Below are 27,568 nucleotides of genomic sequence, written 5' to 3' on the forward strand. Positions count from 1 at the left end.
AATGTTTGTGTGAATCCGACTGACCATTAAAAGGTCATTTTACCCTAATCATAAAAAACATTGTGTGTATTACAGCTAGTTGGTTGCATGCTTACGTGACGTGTGTGTGTGTGTGTGTGTGTTTGTGTTGTGTTGATGCAGGTGTGTGTTTTGGTACCCAGGGCTGAAACCCAGCTCCAGGGGGAGCGGCCTTTTGCTGTTGAGACATCTGCTCTTGCATCATTGGTACCTCATCAGTAGCCTGAAGACACAATATTAAGGGTTAACATGTGACCTGGTACACACACACACACGCACACGCGCGCAACACACACACACACACACACACACCCTTTGTACATGTGTGTACAATCTCAAGTGAGAGTTCCACTTATTTGCTGCTCTGGTCAGATGTTGAGATTCTTGTCAGATAACACAGGTTCTATTTTAAAACAGCAAATATTAGTTTGATCCAAGGTTTAATTGTTAAGTGAAATCTATTCACAGCATAATTTTTGAAAGCCTCACTTGAGTTCTAGTGCTTCCAACTTTTGCTCAGTCCTGAATGTTCTGTGAACAAACTTCGGTCACGCTCATACGTTACACTGCCATTTAGTTCAGGTTTAAAATCAAAGAAAACTCAAATTGAATTTGGTCCCTTCAAAGACTCCTCTGATCTTAATGTTAAATCTGTAGCACATGTTTGCGACACAGACAGATAGGAAGTTGACATATGCTGAGGCCTCATGGGTAAATCCTGGTGTGCGACCTAAAGGCACAAGACGAAGGTTAATCTGGAACCAACTTAATCAGTCTACCGACGATCTCCCTCAGTGCTGCAGTGAAACAGCTGCAGAGAGAAACCTCACGAAACCAACTCCTCCTGTATAAACCAGTCTCCAATCCCAGAATTCACGGTAGTGTCCCTCACCATGACTTTGAAGGGACTGCGTGGGACGTTCTCTCCTCCAAAGCGCACGTAGATGACGTAGTTCCCAGGAGCGGGAGCCGTGTAGAAGATGTCGAAGGTTCCGTCCTCGTTCTCCAGCACCTCGGCCTCCACCTCGCTGCCGTCGGGCTGAACCACCACACAGCTCACCTTCCCCTTCCCAGCACCCGTGGCGTTCACCACCAGGCCCAGCTCCTCGCCTATGGCCACCGTGGGGCCCACGCCGGGACCTGAGGGGAGGACATTTTATTAGGGTTTGTGCGCGCCATCATTTTTAAATTATCATGTACATGTGGTTTCTGTGAGACATTTCATCATCGGCGGTCACGTACCTGTGACGATGCACTTGCTGGCGTCTCCGGTTGCCGTGGCACGGACTCTGTAGGGCGAGGCAGGGATGTCGTCGCCACCGTACTTAATCACAATGGTGTAGCGGCCGGCGCGGTCCGGGATGTAAGACACCCCGTATGTACCGTCACCGTTGTCATGGATACTGGGCTGCTTAGTTTTACCATCCTGGTCCTGAAATGAAAGGAGGGGGCTGCATTAATAAAACTCAAGATGGTTTGAATCATTATTTGTGTGGTTGTGCGTGTTTCTCACGGTGATGACGACGCTCAGTTGGCCCTGGCCGGCGTCCTTGGCGTCGATGTTGAACTCGACGGGGAAGCTGGCCGGGACGCCGCTGGTCAGCCCGGGGCCGCTGGCTCGCACTTTACTGGCATCATGAGTGGGCAGAGCCCGAAACTTGAAGGGACTGAAAGAGGACACAAGTTACTAAGAGACTGATGTCAGAGCCCCTGAGCAAGGCACCAAATTCCCACTGCAGCCACCAGGGGGGGATTTCTGTGTTAGTTTTATCATATTAGTCAAAAAACAGAAATAGTTTTTTTCCAAAATACAAAAAGACACAGTAAAATGGGAGGAAATGTTCAGCTCCTGTTACATTAGTACTTCTGTAGTGCAGTACTGATGAGTACCTGCGTGGGACATCCTCCTCTGCGTACTTGACGGCCACAGAGTACGGCCCCTCCACCGACGGGGTGTAGGACACGGAGTGAGTCCCGTCCCCGTTGTCTTTCACCTCAACGGGCTCAGCGACGCCTTTAGGAGCCGTGACAGCCACGGCCAGGGGGGCCACGCCCGCCTTCCTGCAGTCAACCGTGAAGGATTGGGGGATATTGCTTCGGACCCCTGACCCCACGCCGGGACCGGTCACTTTGACCTTACTGGAGTCCACCACGTCCTTCACCGGGACTTTGAATGGACTTCCTGGAGAGAGCAGGAAAAGGAGATGTCACAAAAACAACAGGAAAAACAATAACGTGTTTTAAGGGTTTAAAAAAGGAATCTAATCTCACCGGGGATGTGCTCTCCTCCGTAGGTGATGTTGACGTCGTAGAGTCCGGGGGTGTAAGGAACGTACTCCACGCTGCAGCTGCCGTCTTTGTTGTCCTTACAAGACATCTTGGACTCTGACGGACCCTCCACAGTGATGCCGAGGCCGCCGATACCCGCCCCTCTGTTCACGGATGAATGCAAAATCAGACAATAGACACATTGTACTGTAAAAGCAATTATAATTTTTTAGCTCAGAAGTCTTAATACTCAGAAACACGACATAAAAAGATTTGAAAAGTGGGTTCGCTCCTCCGGCAGCACCTGGTGACGATGTTGAACTTGTTGGTTTTGTCGGTCAGCGCTTGTTGGAGCCCGGGGCCAGAAGCCACCACCTTGCTGGGATCACATCCCTCTGACACAGTGACCCTGAACGGGCTCTTGGGAACCGGCGTGTCGTCGTACAGAACCTGGACGCTGTGGACGCCTGAAACAAAACGCACCAGGACGTACAGCAGCTGAGGAACCTGACACCACAACACGGTTCAGTGTTTTATTTTGATACTGAAGTCTGAACACACAGGTTCAGGGGTGTTACCGTTCTCAAAGGGAGTGTACTCGATGCTGTAAGTCCCGTCGGCCTCGTCGGTGACCTGACAGTCCGTCAGCGCTCCGGACGGGTTCCTGACCTCGGCCTTCACGTGGTCACCTCCTCGCCGGCTCAGGGGACGAGCGTCCACCGTGAAATCGGTGGTGGCTTCTCTGAAAATAGCTGCAGGAGAGCAGAGGGGGGTTTAAAGATGAATTTACCAGTCGTGGTTAGTATGAATGTAATGAGCCTGAGAAAATGATGTAGATGTGATTCAACAGAGAGACAGAAAACTTGTGGGCATATACAGAACATTATTTTTGGAGATTGACTCACACCGGGGATTTAAGATTACAATACCTGTGGCAAAGATGTTGAGGATTATATATTTAAACTTCTGTGCACATCATGTAAGGAAATTGTGATTTATCTTTCTTTTAGCTGAATATGCATAATTTAGTCATTTGTGCTCTCAAATTCCCGAATTTGACAAAGTTTATGGTTAAAGTAGGAATTTAAGTTATAGTTATCAGTCAGTTAGCACAGCTACACATATGGACCATACTGCACCTTGTCCCTCCACTCCAGGTCCAAACACTTTGACCTTCGAGGTGTCGACAGCAGGATCCACCATCACCTTAGCGGGGAAACCGGGCACGGCCTTTCCTCCGTACTTCAGCAGGAGCGTGTACATTCCGGAGGTCAGAGGGACGTAGGTGACCGTGTAGGTTCCGTCTTTGTTGTCCACCACCTCCGTCTTAGCTTTCACACCTGGAACAACAGGTCTCACTTTCACATTCTCTTCGCAGAACTAAGGACGGAATTTCAGAACAGTGAAGAGACAATGCCGGTGGTTTCTGGCTTCAGGGCTCATTTCCTTTCACTTCATTTGAGTAAAGTCTCTGACTCTCCATCATACTGGACCTGAGGCCTTCACAGTGACCAGACCTGCACAATAATCAATAATCATGTGGACTTGAACTTCAGAACTCTGACTTTCAAGGACAATCAAACAAGTGCAAAATTCCCAAAGATGCAAAAAATGAGACAGTCGAATAATCACATTTTCACTATTAACACATGGTATTGTTTTCTACTTTTTCCATTATTATTTATTAATCATCATGGGCGGCACATAGCTTCTGCTAAAATAAAACCTCTCATCTAAGTTGTCCCCAGAGAATGAGCTGATTTTACAAATGTTGAACGTAACTTGGAAACTAAAACACAGGCTGTGTGATTTAAAGTTACCGGAGCCCGGTGCAGAGCCGGTGGGGCTGGAAGGGGAGGAGTCTGGCAGCGCCTCCAGGCTGAGCTGACCCGGTCCAGCCAGAGAACAGTCCACGTTCACCACACTGGTCTCACCAACCTGCACAGACAACAGTCTGGGTCACCACTTCATTCTCTTTAAACTATTAAACAGACATTTTCTCACTGAACCTGGAAAAGTTATATTCCCCCGCGGAGAGTTTCCAACCACATGTAGCTTAATGTTTTTCCATTTCTGTTATGTGAATATTAGGGGTTGGTTGGTCGAGATTAATAAGTGGTTCTAGCAACCATGGCAACCAAGAGCCCCCCCCAAGAGTCAGACGATCAAATCTAAGCTGCAAAAGATTCTGAAACTGCTAAAAATTAACTGATGGTTGTTCTGTTGAATCAATTTCTCATCATCACTTATCTAAAAAGTTTAAATCTTCAGCGCTCCTGCTCATTTCCCCTCTCGACCCTCACCTTGGCTCTCTTCAAGCCCGACCCTGACGCCACCACCTTGGAGGGGTCAAAGGGCATCTGGATGTCCGCTCTGAACGGCGAGCCGGGGATGTGGACCTCCTCAAACAGGATGTTGACCAGATAGTCTCCAGGCTCGGTGGGCAAGTATGAGACAGAGCAGGTCCCGTCTCCGTTGTCCGAACACTCGATCTTGGCTTCGGTCGGCCCCTCCACCGTCAGCCCCAGTCCTCCGGTGCCTGCACCCTTGGTGTCGATGGTGAACTCTGCAGGGTTCCCCACCAAACCCCCTTTCAGGCCCGGACCAAAGGCCTTCACCTAGAGGGAGGGGACACCAGTGAGGTCATGCAGCCACTTCTATTACACTTTAATTTGTGGATTTCACCTTTTTTGTTGACATTTTATTGTTGTTATTCAATGATTCCACACATTTGCGTGTGTTATGGAGGGACTGTCATGGAAAGTGATTGATGCTTACAGTTGCATCAGATGCTGATGTTACCTTGCTTGGATCTGGAGGCAGCTGGGCCTCTACAGGGAAGGGGCTCCCAGGGATGGGGTGTCCGTCGTAGGACACGTTGACAGCGTATAGGCCCTCCTCCGTGGGGGTGTAACGGACCAAACTGACATCGGCCGACTTGGGCTGAGGCTCCACTTTACACGGTACAGCACACTGACTGGGACTCAGCTGTAAAACACACAGGAACTGGTGAATTCTGGTGAATTTATTTATTTTTAATATTAAATCAACAATAAACTGAGTCTGGCACTCACCACTGCCACCTCCAGGTGACCTTGACCCCCTGCCCCCTTGGTGTCAACCATAAACTGCTGCTGCTGATCGACCTCCACTCCTTAAATCAGAGTTTTACAATAATGTACAAGTGAAATTCACAATATATGACTAACGGATAATGTTAAAGTGCAGACCTCCATTAATACTAAATACCAACTAACACCTGCTAACATCTAATGATAACTTAAATTGTGCAGAAGACCTTCAGACGTACAAGGGATATTTACCATCTTACCATATTTACTATCTACCATCTCTTCATGTATTTGCTGATAGAAATTTCAATGGCCTTTTACATGTTTGCAGAGATTCTACAGTTTCAAACCAGACAAAGGCTGAAGAGTTCTTACTTCCATCCAGGTTGTCCACTGTGACCTTGTCGAGGTCCAGCGGGGCGGCCACCCCGACCGTGAACGGGCTCTTGGCGATGGGGTCTCCTCCAAACTTCACAGAGATTGCTGTATCCCCCTGCAGACGGATTCAACAATTACTGTCTGAGATGTTAGGCTGAGTGACTGAAGACAGGTCGAGATATGCGTCTACTAGGTTTGTTGTTTTTGTGCGAACACAACTGGTGAATACAACTTCGAGAAAAAGATTCAGGTAGTTTTTTGTTCGCTTGTGTCATCGCGGCTGAGGAGGATTTGATCAAACTCTCACAACTCTTATGTTCCTATCATCTTGGTTCGATAAAGAGCAGAGACAATACAGGGATTTCTCAGTGAAAATATATTCAACAGAAGCGTGCAATTTGCTGTTCGGCCTCACGCACGGCTATTTATGTGACGCACAGTGGAACACAGTATGTGATTAGCGGTTGTGCAGGAGCTTATGTTATGTCCCCGTTGAACAGGTGTGTATCTGTCTGAGCCACTGAGCTGGTGCATGTTGGCAGTACCTGTGCGACAGGTGTGTATTTGACCGTCTGAGAGTAGTCGTAGTTGTCGATGACGTCAAAGTCTTTGACGGGCGAGGAGAAGGAGACGTCCAGCGGTGCTTTACCGGCTCCTTTAGTCAACACGGTGAAATGAGTCGGCTTTCCGCTCTCCACACCTGCACAGGTAGAGGAGGAGAGAGAGAGATTTAAAGTGCGACAGTCCGATTAGACCAAGAGCTGTGTGTGTGTGTGTGTCTGTGTGTGTCTGTGTGTGTGTGTCTCTCACCAGTGCGAGCCAGTCCGGGACCCTCTGCTTTAACCTTTGATGCATCGTGTGAAGGAGCAACTTTGACTTGGAAGGGGCTCTGTGGTACTTCCTGTGGGAAAACATTCATATCCAGTCAACATCTGAAACTAAACCTCCAAACCTAAAAGCTGTGTGTGTGTGTGTGTGTCTGTGTGTGTGTGTGTGTGTGTGTGTTTATACTTTGTCTGTGAACAGGACTTTGACGGTGAGTCTTCCCGCAGCAGGAGGGATGTATTTGACGGTGAACGTGTCGTTGGCGTTGGGGATGATGTCAAAATCCACGTCAGCCTCCTTTTCACCGACCATGTTGGCGTCACATTTAATGCCCACGCTGACGTCACCTGAAACGATATGAACACAATATTTGAGCGTTGGATAATCAGATGTGAAACCACATGTTATTACAGTTATTTTGATTTTTTTTTTTTTACTTCCCAGTGTGACAGCAAACTTTCAGAGAAACACAAGAGGGTGCTGGAAGTTGTGTTTTCCGTCTGCCCACCCATCTAGATAATTTATTCACGTCAGCAGCACTTTGCCGCCGGGATGCTACAAAGACATGAGCTCTAATGTAAACAACAAACCAACCATTCAGCACAATCTGCGTTCCCTGCAGCAGAGCGCAGCCATCAATCACAGCACAGGAATTCAGAGTATGAGAGGAATGACACAGGAAACCAACAGACAACAGAACCAGGTCAGATTCTGAGCAGCAGGAGAAACTACTGACAGCCACTCATGTCTCTCTCTCTTTAGACTTCGCCTGCCCCCCCCCCCACATAGCTCGCTCGCCCCGGGAGGAGCAATCAACGCAATGTTGTTTGACAAGTGTGTTCATACATAATACACAATGGCCCGTTGTGCACAACAATAGAAAGAGGTACTGAGGCCTTTTTCTGGTCCTTGTTGTTGAAGTAAAAACTAGAAATATCTGGCAATAAACTCACCTCTCAAGGATTATTAAAAATAATATGAGCAAGTTATGAGTGATATAATGAAAAAGTTGATACCTTTGCCTTAAATTTTTGGGAAATGTCCAAAAAAGGGAAGGCCCATTGTGTTGTACCATGTCGACAAACATGTCGGATCAGAGGTGGAGTGGCACTAATACTGTAAATCTGCGGAAATGAGGCAGAATCTCAAAAGGAAGGTTTCCATAATTTTATGGAATCAATGCCACAAAGAACTGAGGCTGGAGCGAAGGGAAGAACTGCCCAGTGTTAGAGTGGTGTTCCTAATAAAGTGCTCAGTGGGGGTTTTTTTGCACGGCAGGTAAATGATGAAATGTGTGAGTGTGTGAGTTCCTCTGCTCAGTAGAGTCAGAATGATGAATTTCCTGTCAGGATGTTTCTGCCTTGAGATCATCGGCAGAACATACCAGGAAAAGGTGTGCGTGTGTGTGTGTGTTGTAATCATTTCCAGACAATATAAAGGTGAGTGTACATGTATGTGTATTTATAAGCAGTGTGTAGAGTGTGTAAACTTCTTGTGGTGTGTGAAACTCTTTGTGTGTTGTTCTGAAACAGATGGAAATTGCTGTCGCACCAAATAAAACAGTCAGGGAGGATTTCCTGTCTTAATTATTACCCTGTGTGTGCGTGTGTGGGGGGGTTGTGTGTGTGTGTGTGTGTGTGTGTGTGTGTGTGTGTGTGCGTGCGTGCGTGCGTTACCATCTCCGGCTCCTGAACAGTCGACAGTAAAGTGTGTGGGCTCGTTGGCCTTCAGTCCAGTTCTCTCCACTCCAGGACCAAACACCTTCACCAGGTCGGGGTGACTTCCTTTACCCACATTCACCTACAAACAGGAAACAACATTTTCATTTTACAATTTAAGGTTATTTAATGCTTCTTCATACACATACTATAAACAGCTTGGTTTTTGGCAGTTTTTATCATTACAGAGAATGAACACAGAATCTGGAGTCCCACAAGGCTCCGTCCTGGATCCACTCGTTTTTTTGTCTTTATACATTATGTACATTATTATACATCTTTAAATGTGTTACGTTGTATCTCATATGGCTAAATTGAACTAAACAGAACATCTGTTAAAATGTTAAATTCAAATGTAGAGTACATCAAGAGAATAAGATAATGGTATTTTCGCTAACTTTCCAGCTACAGCTTCACATGCTACAATAAATAATAAATTAATAAAAGTGAAAAGACCACTAATATATGGCAAGCGTACATCTTATATAGGTTTAGAAAAGTATTCAAAATAAACCAAAACAATCAACCACAAATTGATTTTGAAAGGTTATTTTTTTTAGCTGCTAAATGTATTTTTTGCATGTTGAAAACTTATAAGAGACACGTGTTAAAATAGATTTAGTGTTAAAAAAAATAGATTGCAAATAGAACAAAAACAAATAGGCCTAATTAGAACATGTACAGATGCTGTAGTGATATTAATGGTCAACGTGTTAAGTGAAAGTCAAACGACTCTTGTATAATATAATCACTCTAAACACACCGAATGCAAAAGAAGTTTAATTGAGTCTATTTGCGCATTTTTATTTCACATTTCACAAATTGATAAAAAAATATGTCAATAATAAAAATAAAATCCTTATTTCCAGTTGGTCTTACGAGGGAAAATCTAAATTTAAATGAGTGAAATACATTATTAAATTCTATAGAAAAAGAACTAATCACTTTGAAAACCAACTAAAATGACAATAAGGTTACGCAAGTGAGAAATGAGTGAAAATGAACCAAACAACACAGTAAAACATTTAAATGAAATGTGAGAATTTATTTTGAAACCAATCTAACTTCCATTTATAGTGTAACTGAAGTGATTATAAATGCTGATGATGAAGGTGAGTTTCAACATGTTGGTAACAAACAGATTCACGACCGTTAAGACAGAAATATGCAGCAATTAAGTATCATTAACTAAATTAGTCTTGGAAAACAGAGCTAGGAATGAAAATTAGTTTAATGTTGTGGTTTTAACAGATTACACACATCCAACGTCATGCTACATGAAAACGAGAGGAAAGTCTGGAGGGTGGAGAGAGTTTTAAACAATGTGAGGTTTAGAAGTTTGGAAGTTTTCTTCTCAGTTTCTTTATCAGCTGTCTTAAAATTAAAAAAGACGAAAAACTAAAACATACTAGTCCTTAATGTGGGGCAACAATAACTATTATTATTTTTCTAAATACAATTGAATAGTAACTCGATCCGTTTTCCTCCATCAACCTCAGTTAAACTCGGGCTTCTTTACTTTCCACGTTTTTTTTAAATGAAAGGTGTCGCTGCAGCAGATTTATGTTCCCAGTGCTGGTAGCAGGTATCTGGGTGTGGCTGTTTACCTTCCATCCTCCACTATAGCAACATGGAGCCTTCAGGCTGCTGCAGCTCACAACAAGTCTGCTGAGTCATCGCAGTGACATCAGCTCTAACTCTGAAATCAAACTTTTCAGACAAGTACAAACATCGCTGCACCGATTGGTGGACCAGTGCAAATCTCGTCTTCAGCACACACACATTTTTCATATGCCGCAGGATGTTCTTATTTATGATTAATGAAAACAAATATAAGCACAAGAAGTATGAAGCAGTTTCCAGATCTAAACATCAAGGTTTTAAATGTTTTTTTTTTGTCTCCACTGTCTCCAAGTAATTGCTCGTTGTGGGAACTGTTGGGTTTACTCTATAATTTTGTAACGTCTTACTAAGTGAAGCCCTTTGAGATAATGTATGTTGTGAAGCATCTAAATAAAAGAGTTCAGGTTTATTGAGCAGCTTTTGGACTTTGTGCGTCTGTCGTCTTATAACACAAAGACTTTGTCAACTCCTGCTGCTTTGTTGTTGGCATCGGGGGAAAATTCCTGAACGGCTCACGGACTAAACAGATCCGAGGCCCACTGGCAGTTTCTCACCAGACTCATTTACCCAGTGGGTGAAACTATAAACGCCTAAAAACAACAACAACCACGTAAAGACAGCTGATAAAGTCGGTAACATCACAGTTACAACAAAGCAAATAAACACCTCAAACTGTGATGAAAACACTAAATGAAAGGTGGTGACCGAAGAATGATTAGTGTAAATCTCAACTGAAAAATGAAAACATTTTCACTCCCATTGTTTTTATGAATATCATTTTTTGGGGCAATTTGGTCCCGAGTAGACTCACAGTGACTAACATGATGAATCAGACGATTGTAGATGAGGACAGAGCAGCAGCTCAGGGCTCAACCACCAAAGAGAGAGAGTGTCCTCAACTATTGTAAGACGAGCTGGATAACAGAAGGTTTCTCCAGAATAAAGGTGGATGTTCTTAATTCATGAACTGAAAAGGTTTTCATTTAACAGGACGGAAAATTACTCGACACAAAAGAAATCACGAGCCGTTGGGGCGACAGCAGAGCTTCACTCATCTGAACCGCTCACATTCCCCCACATGACAGATTAACACAACATCTGGCTTCAATTTCACTTCAATTATATCTTGTAAATCACAACTAGACAGTGTGGAGACTTCTGCACTTGCAATATTTCAAATACAAAAAAAAACTACAAAAATATAACACAAGAGAGTCAAATTATTATATTATTATAATAAATCAATATTTAAGTAAACACACGAGTCGGATCAGACTCCAGGTTTCGCCGATAATCTAAATTATTAGTGTCACTCAGAAGGTTTTTGATATCAATTGTTGACATGATTCAGTTTTCTCACTGGTTTGTAGTTTGAATCCCAAAAGGTTCAGTTTAGTGAAGCTCTATTGTAGCTCAACATTTAAAAAAAGAAACAAAGTGATATAAAATACACAAAGCAGAGGGAGTAACAGTGCAGGGTCAGTGGTTACAGAACAGAAAAGACAGGTTAGTGAATATGGTGATTCAATCCTTATGTTATAGTCATAATATATCATTGAAGTCAACGAACAGATTTACTTCTAATAAAAGCTGTTGGGATTAGTGAGGGTCTAAGTGCAAAAGACAAACTATAGATTGTTACAGCGCAGACACAGGAGAGTGTTAATATGTGACGTGTAAACTATTACAAGATGAAAAGTTAAAATGAAGAAAAATACGAGAAATCTTTTTTTGATCATATTCTGGCAGTCGTGTGTTTTCAGTCCACTCACTTCAGGCACTTTGATTAAATGTCAGTGTTATTTAAACCGCCATTATTCATCAGTTTTGATTAAATCCTTATTAAAAAAAAAAGAATCACATTTCTTCATTATTTATCATTTTATGGTGGTTTTTTCACCAGCACAGATTTCACGTATCGTTTTGTTGATTTTTTCATGACTGCATGACGTTCCAGATTTAGGAGCTGTACCTCGCCTCAGTGTAAGTAGTGATGATAATCAGAGGCTTCTTAGCTTTGCTGCTCACATCAGGAGATTCTGACTTCACCTTCTTCACACTTTGATTTAAAACAGTTGGCTCGGATTGAACAACGACTCTGGTGCTTTCGGTTTTAACCAAAGGTTCCGATTTGACAATTTTGACCCTTTGTGCCTCAACCAGATCCCCAGATTTGGGCAGGATAACACTTCCTGTTGTGACGGGATGCTGTGATTGGCGGCTTACCCTGAAGGGGCTGTTGGGGACGCCGACTCCTCCCCAGGCGACGGCCACGGTGTGTTTGAGATGCGAGTTGGGCGTGTAGGAGCAGGAGTACAGCCCGTCGCCTTTACTCCTCACCTTCACCTCCACAGGAAGTCCCTCTGCATCCTGACAGACGGGCAGAGGAGGCGATCAATTGAATTTTAATCAAAAACATTTAAAATTATTATCTCATTTGATTCATCCTTTATCAAGATTCACTGATCTCAGGTGCAAGGATTTGCTGCTGAAAATATGCAACAGGTGTCTGAAAAACAGACTCGTACATTTTGCAGAAACATGGATAAAATGTTTTTGAAGTTTTCTTAATTTCGGGGAACCAGGAAGTGCCCCCTGCATTCGGAGGACGTGACAAACGCTCTTGTGTGTCCTCATTGATTGAGTGTGGATGTGTGGACGTGTCTTACCTGAGCCGAGATCTTCAGCGGACCTTTCCCGGCCTCCTTGGCGTTGACAGTGAACTCGGCCGGCTGGTTGACCAGGCTGCCGCTCTTCTCAAGCCCCGGCCCAAAAGCCTGGACCTACAATGATGAAGCAAGAAATAATAATTTTTCAACTTTACACATAAAACGCAGCCATCTTGAGCTTTACGTTTAAACAGAGAGTTGCTCAGTTTGGAGGGGGGAGTCTCTGACCTTGTCTGGGTCACTGGCGTTGTCGTCAGGGACGATGAAGGCCATGAAGGGGCTGTGCTCGATGTCTTCCTCGTCACAGGTCACGTGGACGGCGTATTCGCCGGGTTCTGTCGGCCAGTAACTCACATCACATGACCCATCGTTCTGGTCCTCACACTCAATTTTAGCCTGTGAAGGTCCCTCGATGGCAAAACCTGAACAAACAGCAGGTTGGATTAGAAGGGATGTGGAGCGGGGGGGGGGGGGGGGGGTTACCAGCAGAAGAAAAGCATTGTTCTCACCCAGCACTCCCACGTCAGTGCCGATGGACTCCACTACAAAGGCAGCAGTTTTACCCACAATGCCTCCCTCCAGGCCGGGACCCCAGGCCCTGATCTGCTGAGGCCCCGCCTCCTTACCCACCGTCACGTCGAACGGACTGAAAAGAAAGAAAGAGAGAGAGGAACTGTCAGAGTGAGTCAAATCACACAACCCTATGTGGTCATTCAGTATGTAACTGTGTGTGTGTGTGTGTGTGTGTGTGTGTGTGTGTGTGTGTGTGTGTGTGTGTGTGTGTGTGTGTGACGCCACACAGCATGAGCTCATCCTCAAGGCTGTCGACCGACACACACACACACACACAACTGTAACTCAATATTCAGCAGTTACTGGCTGTTAAATGTATGCGTGTGTGTGTGTGTGTGTGAGCAGGATGTGTGTGATTGTGTGTGTGTGTATAAACAGTGTGCGACTCTGCTCAGATTGAAACAAGCTTCACTGTCCGAATGAAACTGTCTGCTGTGATATATTGTTTTCGATATGGCACATGTTTCAGTGTCTATCTTTGTGTCATGGAGAATTCCCCAGCCTCTTTACAAACCTCCGGCCTCCACAGACCGAACCCCCGACTTAAATCTAACTTTAACCTGATCCCTAAAACTCAAAACAGCTCGATGCAGAGTGTGCTCCAAAATGTGTATGTGCTACTCTTTTATTTTGAAAAGCACTTTGAACGCAAGCCTGAAAGGTGTGGTATAAATTATTGTTATTATACAATGGTCATTATTATTTAAAGGACTCTGGATGTGTTATGTTTAGTTATTGAGGAGAAGCTGTATCTGAATCAGCTTCTGGTCACATTTTCTGTCTCATGTCCTAAAACAGATTTACTGTGTTTTGAAAAATGTGCACAAAAGACGCAGCATCGTTAGAATTTTCATTTCCTCATAAAAAGGTATTTTCGAGTTTGACATGAAGGAACTTCTCAGGCTTTGAGAGAGTTCCCTTCATCTGGTGAGAGAACAGTCGACACAGGAGGACGTGTTGGTGCCTGCACATGATTCTGGTCTGGATTATGGCCGAACCACAAACAAGCACGACTGACTTTGTGAGTCAGGTACTTGCTCTCTGCAGATATTTCCTTGACGCGAATGACTTTGAATCAGTGCTTTGTTTCCACGAGCAGCGCTACTCTTTAAATGTTTTTTAAAATGCCTCACAAGATGAACGCTTTCTGCTCCGACATGTGAGGAACACTGTCGTTAACGTCTGCACAACAAAACACACAATCTCCTCTTCAGACAAGTGACAAAGAAAACACGAGGCCCAGACTACATCTCCTCCTTCCCCTGAGGATCCACCCATTCACATCAGATGAGGTAATGTGCTGAGGTAATGCCTTAAACCACAAACACACACGCGCACAGTTTACAGCTCACCTCTTCGGGATGTGCTGACCCCCCCAGGTGATGGAGACGCTGTGTTTGCCAGGACTGTTGGGATAATACTCGTAGGAGAACACACCGTCCTGCCCGGAGAGCTGCTTCACCGGCTCCTCCGTGCCTTCTGAAAAACACACACACGTCACAAACAGCGTAATCACAATTAAATCCAATTTAAAAAGAGCGTTCTGACATTAAACACAAATCCACAGGACGGAGCTCATGGGACAGACGGGAGAGCCGAGCTAACGAGAACCAACAAGGTTCAACTTAGGTTTAAGATTTTTTAAAAAAGCATCAGAAAATAAAACATGATTGAACAGTAATGTTGTGAATTGTTTAATATTGTTTGATTGTCAGTCTTAGTGGCCGCAGCCCCCTCAAGGAGACGCCTGCCTGCTGCTGTTTACCAATACCAGGTGAAAATAGGTTAAAATAATGATGAAGAACAATAAGAACCATCATCTTCATTATTTACTTTTTTTAAACTAGTCACACAGGGCCACAAAGAAAGATTAAAACTGAATAAAACTACAAAAAGGAAGTCAAATAAAACCAGGAAAGGTTCTCCACTAAAAGTGTGAGACAGGAAGTGAAAGAAGTCACAGACTTCCTCAGACAGAGCTCAGGGGCTCAGACTGTAAACACCCTGTCCTCTTCAGTTTTCACCCAGCAACAGATAAAAGACCTCGGCCCCGAGAAGCTCAAACCAAACACCGGCTCATATGGCACTAAAGATAAATACATGGAACTGTGAGGACGACCATGAAGAGCCTTCTGGGCTTAAAGAAGGAGTGAGGTGATGGTGATGTTTTGTGTCTCTACAGAAACAGACTGAACTCACTGGGTCCTTTGACGACAGCCTTCAGGTCTCCGCTGCCGGCCGTCCTCGTGTCAACCTTGAAGTCACCGACCTGTTTCACCCTCAAGCCGGTCGGCTGGAGACCGCGGCCCGTCGCCCTGCACGACCCCGGCAAGCAGGCTGGACAAACCGGAGAGGAAACACATGGAGGAGTGGTTAGATGTTTTCCTGATGATCTATATATAACTAGAAGTAATGTGGCAGAGCTGAAAGGACTCACCGGGCCCCACGTCCACGCTGAAGGGGCTCTTGGGGACCCCCACCCCTCCAAAGGTCACAGTAACAGTGTGTGGTCCGGCCTGGTTGGGTTTGTAGGTGCAGCGGTACACACTGTCGCCCTTATCCTCCATCATCACCTCCACACTGTTCTGGCGGCCCTGAGGGTCTCTGATCATGGCCGTGACGTCTCCTGTACCGGCTCCTGCAGAGGAGACGTAAAGAAAAGGAAACTCCATTCAACGACTCGGCTTTAACGAAGGAATTTCAACTTTATGGGGAACAAGCAGGGGCATCGCAACAGGGGAGGCAAAGCAGGCAATTACAGCTGAGAGGTGGCCCCTGGAGGACGGACGATTACGTGAGTCCACAACAACTCTGTGAGAAACCCCTTCTGTTCTGTGATCAGCAAAGCACAGGAGACGGTTGCGTGGCCTGAAACGAGGCCTGTGCCACGGAATTCCTGCCAAAAGCTTCGTAATGCTCGAGGTTTAGTTGATGACTACAAGATTCAAGATTCAAGAGTTTATTGTCAAATGCACAACAATTACATTAAGCAATCGCTGGCAATGAAACGCTTGGGTCACAGGCTCTGTTATCGCAATGCTCAGAATATTACAGCAAAAAATATAAAATAAAATATATAAAATAGAATGTGTAACAACGTGTAAATGTGTGAGATGGAGATAGAAGTTTGTTATTAAACTCAACTATAATTTATGTTTATGTACAGTTTACAGGTTCTTTATAATTCTGATAATTAAAGAATAGTTTACAGTCTGGAGTGATGTGTCTGGTTGGTGTCTGACCTGCAGTGTAGATGTCAAAGTAGGTGGGTTTGTTCGCGATGCTGCCCACAGGTTCAATTCCCGGCCCTTTGGCCGTGACCTTGGAGGCGTCGCCGAGCGCTTTGTCCACGCTCACCTCGAACGGACTCTTGGGAATCTGCTGACCTGCAAACATCACCGTCACCTAGGAAATGAAAACAACAGTTACAGGGAGTGTGACACAGAGCGAAATATGACGGGAAGTGAAGCCTTTCAATGACCTTTTAAATCTGTACTTCATCATTTTTTACTTTTCATACCAACCTCCGTGAATTGTTAAGAATAAGATTGTGTAAAATTTAAAGTTTAGGTCCTAAAGTAATAAGGAAAAAATACATTGTGAACTTTCGCTTGCTACGGTTTTTGATATTTTTGAAATTTTCATGGACTTACTCTCAGTGGAATTAACATTCTCAGAAACAACCGATTCATGTTTTGTTACATGTTTAAAGAAACAGGAGTTTACCTTGTGAGCTCCCACGACTTCAGGAATGTAGGTGACGCTGAACGTCTTCTTGCCCTCGTTAGGCTCCGCCTTCAGCTGATGAACAACACAGATGCATATTTTAGATCCACGCGATGGTACGACTTCGTTATCTCTACAGAAGTCAGACATGTTGAAGAGGAGGAAGACGAAGAGCAGGATGTGGTGTGTACCTCCTCTCTGGTGCCGTCTGGATGATCCAGGTAGACGGTGACCTGACCCTGACCTGCACTGAACGTGTCCACGGTGAACACAGCGGGACGCCTCACCCGGTTCCCCGTCGGCTCGATACCTGCACAGCAAGAAAATACTCAGACACATTACTATCAATAATGTCAAAGACAGTTTCAGAAACATTATCCCTGACTGTCGACTGAAACTGATGAAGAAGAAAACACAGTTCAAACTGACAGAAACAAATTTACTTTACTTTGTCTAGACGACTGTCGACTGAATCGTTCTGAACTGATATTCAAACAGAAACAAGCAGTTTGAGTTATTAACCTGCGAGTTCATCAGACGTAAAAACACTGAACAGTTTCTATTATTATAACGACAGGATTTTCAAACTTTGCAAATGTCATTAACAGTGACATTAACCTTCATCTTTGTGTGTGTGTGTGTGTGTGTGTGTGTGTGTGTGTGTGTGTGTGTGTGTGTGTGTGTGTGTGTGTGTGTGTGTGTGTGTGTGTGGTGTCCTGTTGACTATATATGGAGTCATTTCCAGGTATTTCCTCCTCATGGTAACAGTTCAAGTTGGAGGACGACCTCACCAATCTTTGTCTGTGTGTGTGTGTGTGTGTGTGTGTGTGTGTGTGTGTGTGTGTGTGTGTGTGAGAGATCGGAGTGCGAGCCATTGTTCAGCCGACCAGCCGCTCACTTCCTCTCATTGTCAGACACACCAGTGTTTCCAGTGAACGCACAGTGAGAACAACAGGTCACAAACACAGAAGCTGCTGTTATTCAGAACAGACAGATAACCTTTAAAACCAGAACATTTAAATCTACGTAAATAAACATGTGTGAAACTTTAATGATGCATAAAAACCACACAACGCTAGAATGGTTGATCGTATCTTTCGTTTGCTTTTGCAGCAAAGAAATGTTTGGATTTAGACAATTGGATTTCATCTCATCTGATAGAGAGATTTTGTTCTTCGTGTGTGTGTGAGTGTGTGTGTGTGTGCGAGTGTGTGTGTGTGTGTACCTGGTCCGTAGGCTCTGGCCTTCTTGGGGTTGAGTTTGGGTTTGAGTGGAGCTCCTGTCTTCAGTTTGGCTTTGGGGAACTGAGACAGGTAGGTCATCACCGACTGCTCGTCTGCACCGGGGTCAATGATCTCCTCTGGGGTGATCACCTACACAGACACAGACAAACACAGACACACACAGACACACAGACACACACACACACACACACACACACACACAAGACAGACATCAAGCTCATGTAATCTGTGTTATGATGTGAAAGGATCGTTACAGTGAGATGAAGCATTTATAATGAATCACAGACAAATAAGAAAACAAACAAATCTGCCTTTGGCCCCAAACTTCTTTAAAAGAGATTTGTCTGAACACTTCAACAACACGGTGAGACTCACAACACAAGGATAGTTTTAAAAAAAACTAACTCGATGCAGCAGAACTGGATAAATAACTTATTTTTTTCTTTGCATGCGTCTTCCTTTTTAAAACCTGGCGCCTACATCACCCACAATACAACTTGTCTGCTGATAGTTTGGTTGGAGATTCAGGTGAGTGGTGCTAGTAGCAGCCTAAAGCATAAATGAGGGGCGAACAGAGATAGCGAGCTGCCGTTTGTCTTTAACTCCAGATTCTAAAACTTAAAATAATTTTTACAATGCTCTCTCTGGAGCCACAAAAGAGAGGTTATGTTTTCATCTGTGTTTGTTTGTTCGACCGTCACCAGGACTACGCAAAAACTGCTCAACCATATTCCCGTGGAGGGATGGGGCACGGCCAAAGGAAGAACCCATGACATGTTTGCACGGCTCCGGATCAGGGGGCGGATGTCGGAATTTCTTTGTTCCACTTTCTTTAACATTGCAAGATGGAGCAGGGGACAGATATGGAGCAGCTGACTGATATCTACGAGTGTGGAATCTGTGTCTAGTGGATTTAAATGTGGTTTCATAAGGGGACTGTTGGTTCATTCTAGTTTCACATGTGCACTAACGCTGCTTACTCATGTGTTAAATAAGCGCCTTTAGAAAGTAGACGCACAGTTGAAGTGCATTACATCGTGGACGGCTGAACAATTCACCCGTGTGTGAAAGTTGAGCGTCAGCCTCATCTATAGTTTCAGACTTTCCAGCAGATTTTGAAACGAGGCTGAATTTCTCCACCTCGGGAGCACCTGTCGGGTCGGACGCCGACGCTCGCTGATCATTTCTGGCTCAAAGTCGACGCTTGAGGTCAGAGTTTTTCGTGAAGCCAATCGCGTTGCTTCACACCAGACTGGGAAAACTGTTCCCTGTGGATGTGGCTTTGCGTACAGGGGCATTGTGATGTTGAAACAGGAAATGCCTATTAACAAACTGTCGACACAAAGTTGGCAGGAACGCTGTTTTTTCTTTTTAAATATCACTTTATTCTGCAGCATAAAGATTTACTGTCAGTGGAACTAAGCAGCTCAGACCACAGCCAAAATAAATAAAATAACAAGTAGTAGTATTGGGAGTCGGGTGTCCACATACTTTCATATAGTTAAATAAAAGTGGATCAGCCTCAGTGACTCTACAGGCTGAAGTGACCCGGCCGGACAGCGGAGGTGTGGCACGGAGGTCGATGAGTTAGGGAGGAAACGTGGCTTTGAATCAAATCTGACCAACACTCGGTTCCGTCCGGGAACTCGCACCGCTCTCGTCTTTCTGCTCATGTTGTCACGTTGTATTCTGCGTCACTGGATCAGGATTTTTAACGAGTCTAATATCGATGAATTACAGTGACTGCATTTCTCAGATATGCTCTAAAATAACGTCAATAAAAAGAAACGGGAATCATCATTTTGTTATGACAATCCTCTGACATTCTGTTTTTCTCATTACTACCTGGGGAAAACCATTTGTTGCATAACTCAGTATAAAACATTTCAGTTTTTCATTCTCTTGGACTCAAACAAGTAAAAACAAATTCAGGATCAGAGTGTTTCCTTTGTCGTGAAGAGTCAGGAAACCAAACGGTGCCTGTGTCCCTTTATCTGTCTCTGCGCGTTACAGAGACAAACACAGGACGTGGCGAGTTCTGTCTTCATAGAGTTAAAAGTGCTTTGATAAGATCTTATTGTGAAAAACTATTATTGCAACAACAAGATCCTGAGAAGAAACAAACTTTAACCTCTAACCTCGAAAAGAAAACTACACTGGGATTACTGATCTCACTTGAGTGTTACACAATGATCAAAAGGTCACTAGAGTCAGAGGGAATCGAACCTGCGGGATGCCCAGCCACTCGTCAGCCAGCTGCATGGCTTCAGTGGCATTATTCACTGGTTTGACTGAATCCCAGGTTTCCCAGTCTGGACACAGACCTGCAACAGATCACAGCAAAACACAACAATGTGAGAAACAGCTACACACAGACACACAACAGAGAGAGAGAGAGAGAGAGAGAGAGAGAGAGAGAGGCCTTCTGGGAAAACACTTTTCATATTTCTAACACTGAAATCTGCTTCTATGAAAGTCATGTTTTCAACCCCTGTCCTTGTGTTTGTTGGTTCATTGGATTGTGAACAAGACTACACAAAAACTACTGGACGGGTTACCACGATACTTGGTGAAAGGATGCGGTACGGGTCAGGGAAGAGCCCATTTCATTTTTGTGCAGATCAGGGGGCGAGTCTGGGATTTTCTTTTCTGGTGACTAGTTTTCAAACTGGAAAATACATGACGGCAGTTGTTCAAGTCAACTTTTTAACTATAGCACCAAATCATAATAGAAGGCACTTTATAGAACAGGTCTAGACCCACTTGATACTTTACACTTTATGAAAATAAAGTTACAATAAGTACACACAGTTAAAAGTTTAATACAACTAATGCAGTCTAGACCCATATACACTGTAAAATATCAGATCTAACGTGTCACACTGTGAGATGAGTCTCATCAGATCGACTCTCTACAAAAACTGAGCGTTCGAAACTTCAAAAGAAAGGATTTATCGTGAGTGAGTAAAGACGGAGGCCGTACAGCTGCGGATTCGTGCGTCATTTCAGACCGACAACATCTACTTTTGATAATAATTCATGTTACTTTCGTCACATCGATCATCTGCAACGAGTCTTCAGTGGTTCAACGACACACTGCTGCTTTCCCAGAGCTCAACGGCAATACAATACAGAAAACACACACACACACACACACACACACACACACACACACACACACACACACACACACACACACACACACACACACACACACACACACACACACACACACACACACACACACACACACACACACACACAGTGTACCTGGTGCACAGCTGTCCACCAGTGCTCCCAGTGCCTTGCCGTCTCTCCAGTCCCTGCTGAAGTTGCTGATGGGCAGATCTGGGACTTTGTTTTGGATCCAGCCGAGCAGACGCTGTTTGGGTGTCTTTGATTCTGCCTGAAAAACAGCAGGACCAGTGTAGTCAGCAACAGTTCCAAGTGTTCCAATTATACATTTCCAGTTGATTCAAACGTTTGTCTTTCTGCAAAGCAACCAAAACTTTCGACGACACATGTATACGGACGTCATGTGATCAACAGACGGGGGGGGAAGTCGGCTATTACCTCTTCATCCTCACCCTCCCACATTGGCATGGAGATGGAGTAGTGCAGGATCAGAGTCCAGATCAGACCCAGGATCAGCTTCAGATTCCCATCCACGATGGCTTTAGAGTCTGGAGGGGAGACATGCAGAGACGTCAGATCAGCCGCTAAAACTCTTAACTGAATACTTTAATGTAAAAATGACACTTTGGTGTTTGGTGCTCATGGTCACAGCTGAATTTCATCCAACATGGAATTAAAAGAAATAGAAACATATTTTAAACATAGAATGTTCTAAATTATAGACACTTATAAGTAGAAGAGATAAAAAAGGAATTGGGTTATTCATGTTTTCTGATTTAACTGCTGACGTCCATGTTTACACCACAAGCAGCTTTAATCTTTTCCTGACCAACATGTCTTTCCCCCCGACGCTCGGCACAATTACACCTCATTTCAGACGGGGATGAGAAGTTGTGTAACGCTGACAGAGCCCGACCTGTGAAACACATTACCTGAACACAAGCCAGAGCCAAACCCATTTAAACAGAGCAGAACTGAGAGAGAGCGGCTGCTGGGTAACGCTTCCTCTCATTCATCAGACCACACTGTACCAGCTGGTACCTCATCTCTCACACACACACACACACACACACACACACACACACACACACACACACACACACACACACACACACACACACACACACACACACACACACACACACACACACACACACACACACACACACACACACACACACACACACACACACACACACACGTCAGCGGGGGGGAGGAAGCAGCTGGGTAACACCGCTCAGTACAAGGTATCCGGGCCGTCGCTGCAAAATGAACGTGGCAGAAACTCGACAGTTCGTGGGGAAAGTATTAACCGAATTAACGACTTGAGCAAGATTAAGTCGGTTAGAGGTTATAAATGTTACCACCTGTGTTTGTCTCTACTTTCTTATGCAACTGTTTTGCTGCGAGCGGACTTGCGACACAGTGAATTTATCTGTGTTCAGCAGAAATGAACCGTGTCCCCACACTTCGTCATCCATGAGAAATCCTGCAGCGCACCTGAGGAAGCCTCAGCTCTGCTGCACCGTCAGCAGGCCCGACATGTTCCAGCAGCTCAGGGTGAGGTGGAGCGTTGGGAGGCTGCTGCCTCACCCATAGGTGACACAACCCTGTAGTGACTGTGTGTGAGTGTGTGTGAGTGTGTGTGTGTGTGTGTGTGTGAGTGGGAGTTAAGGTTGTATAGTAGAGGGGCGGTTGCGACATCAAACTTTCCTAATCTTTCTCTCTCTGCCAGACTCAAAACACTCATTTATCTCTTTTCTCTCTCAATCCATTGCAGCTTTTCTCCTCTCGTGCTTCCCCTCTCTCTCTCTCTCTTTCCCTCTTTTTTCCACACAGCCATATTTCTTCCCTCCTTTCCATTTTGCTGTTTTTCTGCCCCACCTGTGTGTGTGTGTGTGTGTGTGTGTGTGTGTGTGTGTGTGTCACCACCAGCAAACATCCTGTCAGCGAGCTGCACTCAACAATGCCCTTTACCCTGTGCACACACACACACACACGCGCACACACACGCACGCGCACACACACGCACGCGCACACACACACGCCTGAGCACACTCCCTCATTCCGCTGAGCACTCACTGATCACTCTGAATGAGACACTTTCTTTACTGAGACCAGGTGAAGAACTAAGAAACCCTTAAAGTCATGACATCGTTGTTTAGTTAGTGTCTGAGAGAAGAATTAAAGTTGTACTTTCTTCTAAATTGGTCCTTTTGTGACTTAAAGCATCTGTTCCCTCATCTGTTCCCTCATCTGTTACCTCTGGTGCTGTTTCCCAACCGTTTTCTTTTGTGCTGCTGACGACAGGCAACAAGCACATGTTTTTAAAAAGGTCGAATAATATGAAACACAATATGTGTGTTGTACAGGAGTTTTTAACCGAGCCAATAAAATATTTTATTTTCATTATTATAAAAATATTCAATACATTATATTTGAAAACATCCCCACTTCACTTTTAGTTCCTAAAATGTTTACACTGTGCTGAACTATTTGTATTAACTGCTTGATATGAAACACTTGAAATGTTTTAACCTTAAATCGAACCTTTAAACTTAAAGTAATAACTTTAGCCTTTGAACTTGATTTCATTCAAACAGTTCAACACCATCAAACTGACTGTGTGTCTGTGTGTGTGTGTGTGTGTGTGTGTGCCCTCGCCGACACAGTTTTGTGAGTATCGAGGCTATCGCCATGGTAGCCTGTTGTTTAACAAAAGAAGAGGGACAGAGAGGGCGATGGGGAGGGAGAAATAAATAAATCCAGCGAATCAAAAACACTGATAGAGACAGAAAACAAGAACACAACAAAGTGTATTGCATATAAATGTGTGTGTGTGTGAATGTGTGTGCGAGAGGTTTAAAGAGCTCTGATAATCTGCTGCATTGTTTCCTGAGACTAAGCGTCTGAACTGGGAGTCGCTCCGTCCTCCTCATGTGACTCTCGGCCCTGAGACCTGAAACACAGAGTTCATCAAACCTTCAGCTCACGTTTTACACACGGATCTATGTGAGGAAGCTGATGTCACGTTCTGGGTTCGTTCTCTAAAGAAACACAAATACTGCCGGTTGGACGCACGCCAACACACACACACACACACACACACACCTGGGAAGGTAGTGGCCAACGCTATTCAACCACATCCTTCACGGCTTCAAGGAGCTGACTGGTCTTGTTCAACCCAGTGGTGCCAGTGGGAGGGTCCTGACGTTACCTGATCCCACCAAGAACAAACAAACACGCTCACTTGTGAAACTGGTCTTTGGAGCTGGGGTTTTCAGAGACGGGAGGACGACTGATGATGATGATGATGATAATGGCAACATAAAAATATTTACTCGAGTACATCAGAGCTTCTCCAGGAATATTCTAATGTTTTTATCTAAAATGTAGATGGAACAAAAGACTGTTAATAAAGATGGACGACGTGTCTCACAGACGAACGCCGCCCTCTTGCACCGATGGAGCCGCGGTATCCACCCACACTGAAACTCGACGAATCACAAGTCAGTCTCAGCTGTCAATCACGACATTTCATTAACTAATCAAAACCAAACTCACTGGAGAAATGAACAGTGGAACAAACAATCAGTGTGATAAGAACGACTTTCAAAGACATTAACCATCCTCGAGAAACGTGATTATTAGACGTGAACAAACATCGCACACTTCCTGACCGAGGCTGTCGAACTGCAGAAGACTCGTATGCAATGAGTGCATGAGCAGGTGAGTACCGAGATGAGGATGGTCATGTATCGTGCATTAAAGTAGATGGTGTAAAAAAAAATAAGTGTGTATCAGGCTTTATGTTGAGTGTCAATAATAGAATTTATAAAATACATAGAAATAATTGTAACTGGAAAATAACAGCTACAACTACGACTGAGGTCCTTAAGCAAACACGAGTTCGTGTACTCAAAGAATCCTGAAGCCTTTAGGTGGAGACTTTCTTTATTGAACTCTGATTTCATGAAAGCATGCATGAGAGCATGGCCTCCACCCCCCCCCCCCCGCGCCCTCTCAGCTCTTTCATTCAGAGATTTATCCGTCAACAAACCCATTCACAAGTGGTTCCCCCACCGTTGTAATTCAGCTGCATCTGCGTCAGACAAGCTGTGTTTGAGCTTCTCGGGCTCCGGCAGCCACCGTCTCTGCCGATACCTGTGGATTTGTTGACCCGTCGCTATGGCGATGCAACAACATCCAGACAACAAGGACGCGAAATGGAGACGTGGGGGCAGGGAGGGTTTGAGTGTGTGTGGAGGGAAACAAAGAACGGAGCAGAAACAGAAAGTGAGGGGGGGTGAGATAAAGTGTGTGTACAAAGTGTGTGGGAGTGTGTGTAAAGGTGAATGAGGGAGGGAACAAAATGCCGTTCTTATCAGCGGGGCCACACCTTCCCCGGTACAGGAAGTTAGAGAATGAGCCGCCACCAGTGACCTGCAGCGTGGTCTCCAGCAGCCAAGATAATAACCAACTGATAAAAGCCCAGTCCAGTGGGTCAGTACAGCACAACTAACCGACCAGTCACACAACTAGTTAAAGCAGCGTCACTGTGTGACTGTGTGATAAAACTATTTTGATCATTATCCTGTAAAAATACCAAATATGTACCACATGGTGACGAATGATGCAAGCTGTAGAACGTGTATCTAATTCTATTGGTCACCACAGAAAAGCTGTCTCGCTTCAGGCGCCGCGTTTGCAGACGGCTGCGTCACAGCAGCGTGAACTCTCATTTCTCAGGATCCCTCCAACGCCAACAAATGAATGAAGGCTCATAACATGATGGTGACGGCAAGCTGCGAGGACAAACACGTCCGATGCTTATACTTTAAGATTTAAACATCAGGCTTCATCTCAACCAAACACCTTATAAAATCCAAGAGGAAAACTTTCTCCTCGTGTCCAACTGCAGATCTGTTGCTAGGCGACAGCGATAAGGGTGGGGCAGGCTGGTGATGCAAATCCTGGAAAATCGCCGTAGACAACATCGACTCATTAAGGTTTGGCCTCTGTGGTCGACACAGCCCACGAAGGCCAATGCATGACATCGTTCTCTGACTTCTTCATGACGTCATCTGTGGAGATATTTGGGAAAATGTTTTATGCAACATGTTTCTGTCGAACCTTGACCTTAATATTTAACTGAACAGCTCCAAAAGTTAATCAAGGAACATTCTCACCACACACACACACACACACACACACACACACACACACACACACACACACACACACACACACACACACACACACACACACACACACACACACACACACACACACACACACACACACACACACACACACACACACACACACACACAAAGTAAATAAATAAAATACACACACGTTGAGTTCATTCAGACATTTCGAAGCCTTTTGCTCAAACACCCTGTCTACAGGTGAGATCACTTCTGTGTGAGGTCACTGTAGTTCACTCTCACTCTCTCTCTCTCCGTCTCGCTCTTTCTCCGTCTCTCGCCCACAGCTGTCTCACTTGAAACAGCTGTTACTTCTCATGACGACTGGATCTGTCTCACAAACACACGTTCAGCTCCCAACCCAACAATTTAGTGCTGAACAGAACAGTTGACGCCTGAGGCCGCTCGTCGCAGTGATGTCAGCGAGAGCGCCGCGGGCCACGCCCCCCCGGAAAGCCTTCAGTATCAGACAGGAGAGCGAGGACGCCATAAATCCATCACAGCTATTATTTGGTTTTTAATAACCACGATGATGACAACCTCTGATTTTGAAATACTTGAACCCAGGATCCAAAGTTGTGTTAACTGTGAAAACTCAGCACAGGCGGTACCTGCAGTGGTGAACAACAGGATGTGGGGGCTACTGTGTGTGTGTGTGTGTGTAGGTTTGACCCACAGTATGGTACACACTCAAATTCCACAACAGTGAGATCATAACCCCACCCCCTCAACCCCCCCGATTCATCACAAACACACTTCAACACCCCCTCCCATCTGAGGACTGATGGATGGTGGCAAAGGAAAGCCACAAAAGCCAAACACACACAAACACAGTCGTCAGTTTGTGTCCCTGCACGTTCAATAATATTTATTGAACTCAAAAACAACCACGTTTAGAGAGAAGACCGTCGTCATCACAAACCAGAGTCTTTTTCAGCCATAAACCAGAACAGGTGTGTTGTTAAATCAGCCCCACAATCATTTTAAGGACATAAAGTTTTGTCTGTAAATCTCTCTGACACAAGTTCCCCTGCAGCCTTATACGAGTTAACTGGGGTTCAAACAGTGCGTGTGACATGGGGAGGACGGGGATCGTCTCTGAATGGGAGA

At 44.8% G+C, this 27,568-nt stretch overlaps 1 protein-coding gene across 2 annotated transcripts in view; it reads right to left on the minus strand.

The window, feature by feature from the left end:
• The window catches only part of LOC117760958 (filamin-B), a 48,863-nt gene that overhangs the window by 9,111 nt on the left and 12,184 nt on the right, over positions 1-27,568 (minus strand). Inside the window, exons 2-33 of one of the 2 annotated variants that reach the window (XM_034584415.1) lie at positions 21,687-21,796; positions 21,384-21,519; positions 20,340-20,437; positions 18,095-18,242; positions 17,061-17,179; positions 16,870-16,944; positions 16,386-16,548; positions 15,581-15,781; positions 15,343-15,480; positions 14,496-14,622; positions 13,080-13,216; positions 12,799-12,992; positions 12,571-12,684; positions 12,128-12,271; positions 8,237-8,360; positions 6,747-6,907; positions 6,546-6,636; positions 6,281-6,435; positions 5,733-5,850; positions 5,361-5,440; positions 5,089-5,274; positions 4,590-4,904; positions 4,107-4,224; positions 3,426-3,626; positions 2,865-3,038; positions 2,591-2,753; positions 2,290-2,450; positions 1,909-2,200; positions 1,532-1,685; positions 1,261-1,450; positions 911-1,158; positions 158-241 (exon numbers count right to left, since the gene is read on the minus strand). In XM_034584415.1, the coding sequence (XP_034440306.1) occupies positions 158-241; positions 911-1,158; positions 1,261-1,450; positions 1,532-1,685; positions 1,909-2,200; positions 2,290-2,450; positions 2,591-2,753; positions 2,865-3,038; positions 3,426-3,626; positions 4,107-4,224; positions 4,590-4,904; positions 5,089-5,274; positions 5,361-5,440; positions 5,733-5,850; positions 6,281-6,435; positions 6,546-6,636; positions 6,747-6,907; positions 8,237-8,360; positions 12,128-12,271; positions 12,571-12,684; positions 12,799-12,992; positions 13,080-13,216; positions 14,496-14,622; positions 15,343-15,480; positions 15,581-15,781; positions 16,386-16,548; positions 16,870-16,944; positions 17,061-17,179; positions 18,095-18,242; positions 20,340-20,437; positions 21,384-21,519; positions 21,687-21,796 (4,919 nt within the window). The remainder of the gene's footprint in view (positions 1-157; positions 242-910; positions 1,159-1,260; positions 1,451-1,531; positions 1,686-1,908; positions 2,201-2,289; positions 2,451-2,590; positions 2,754-2,864; positions 3,039-3,425; positions 3,627-4,106; positions 4,225-4,589; positions 4,905-5,088; positions 5,275-5,360; positions 5,441-5,732; positions 5,851-6,280; positions 6,436-6,545; positions 6,637-6,746; positions 6,908-8,236; positions 8,361-12,127; positions 12,272-12,570; positions 12,685-12,798; positions 12,993-13,079; positions 13,217-14,495; positions 14,623-15,342; positions 15,481-15,580; positions 15,782-16,385; positions 16,549-16,869; positions 16,945-17,060; positions 17,180-18,094; positions 18,243-20,339; positions 20,438-21,383; positions 21,520-21,686; positions 21,797-27,568) is intronic. The other variant, XM_034584416.1, reaches the window with a different exon arrangement.

The sequence above is a fragment of the Hippoglossus hippoglossus genome, chromosome 5, assembly GCF_009819705.1.
Source record: "Hippoglossus hippoglossus isolate fHipHip1 chromosome 5, fHipHip1.pri, whole genome shotgun sequence".
NCBI classification, from domain to species: Eukaryota; Metazoa; Chordata; class Actinopteri; order Pleuronectiformes; family Pleuronectidae; genus Hippoglossus; species Hippoglossus hippoglossus.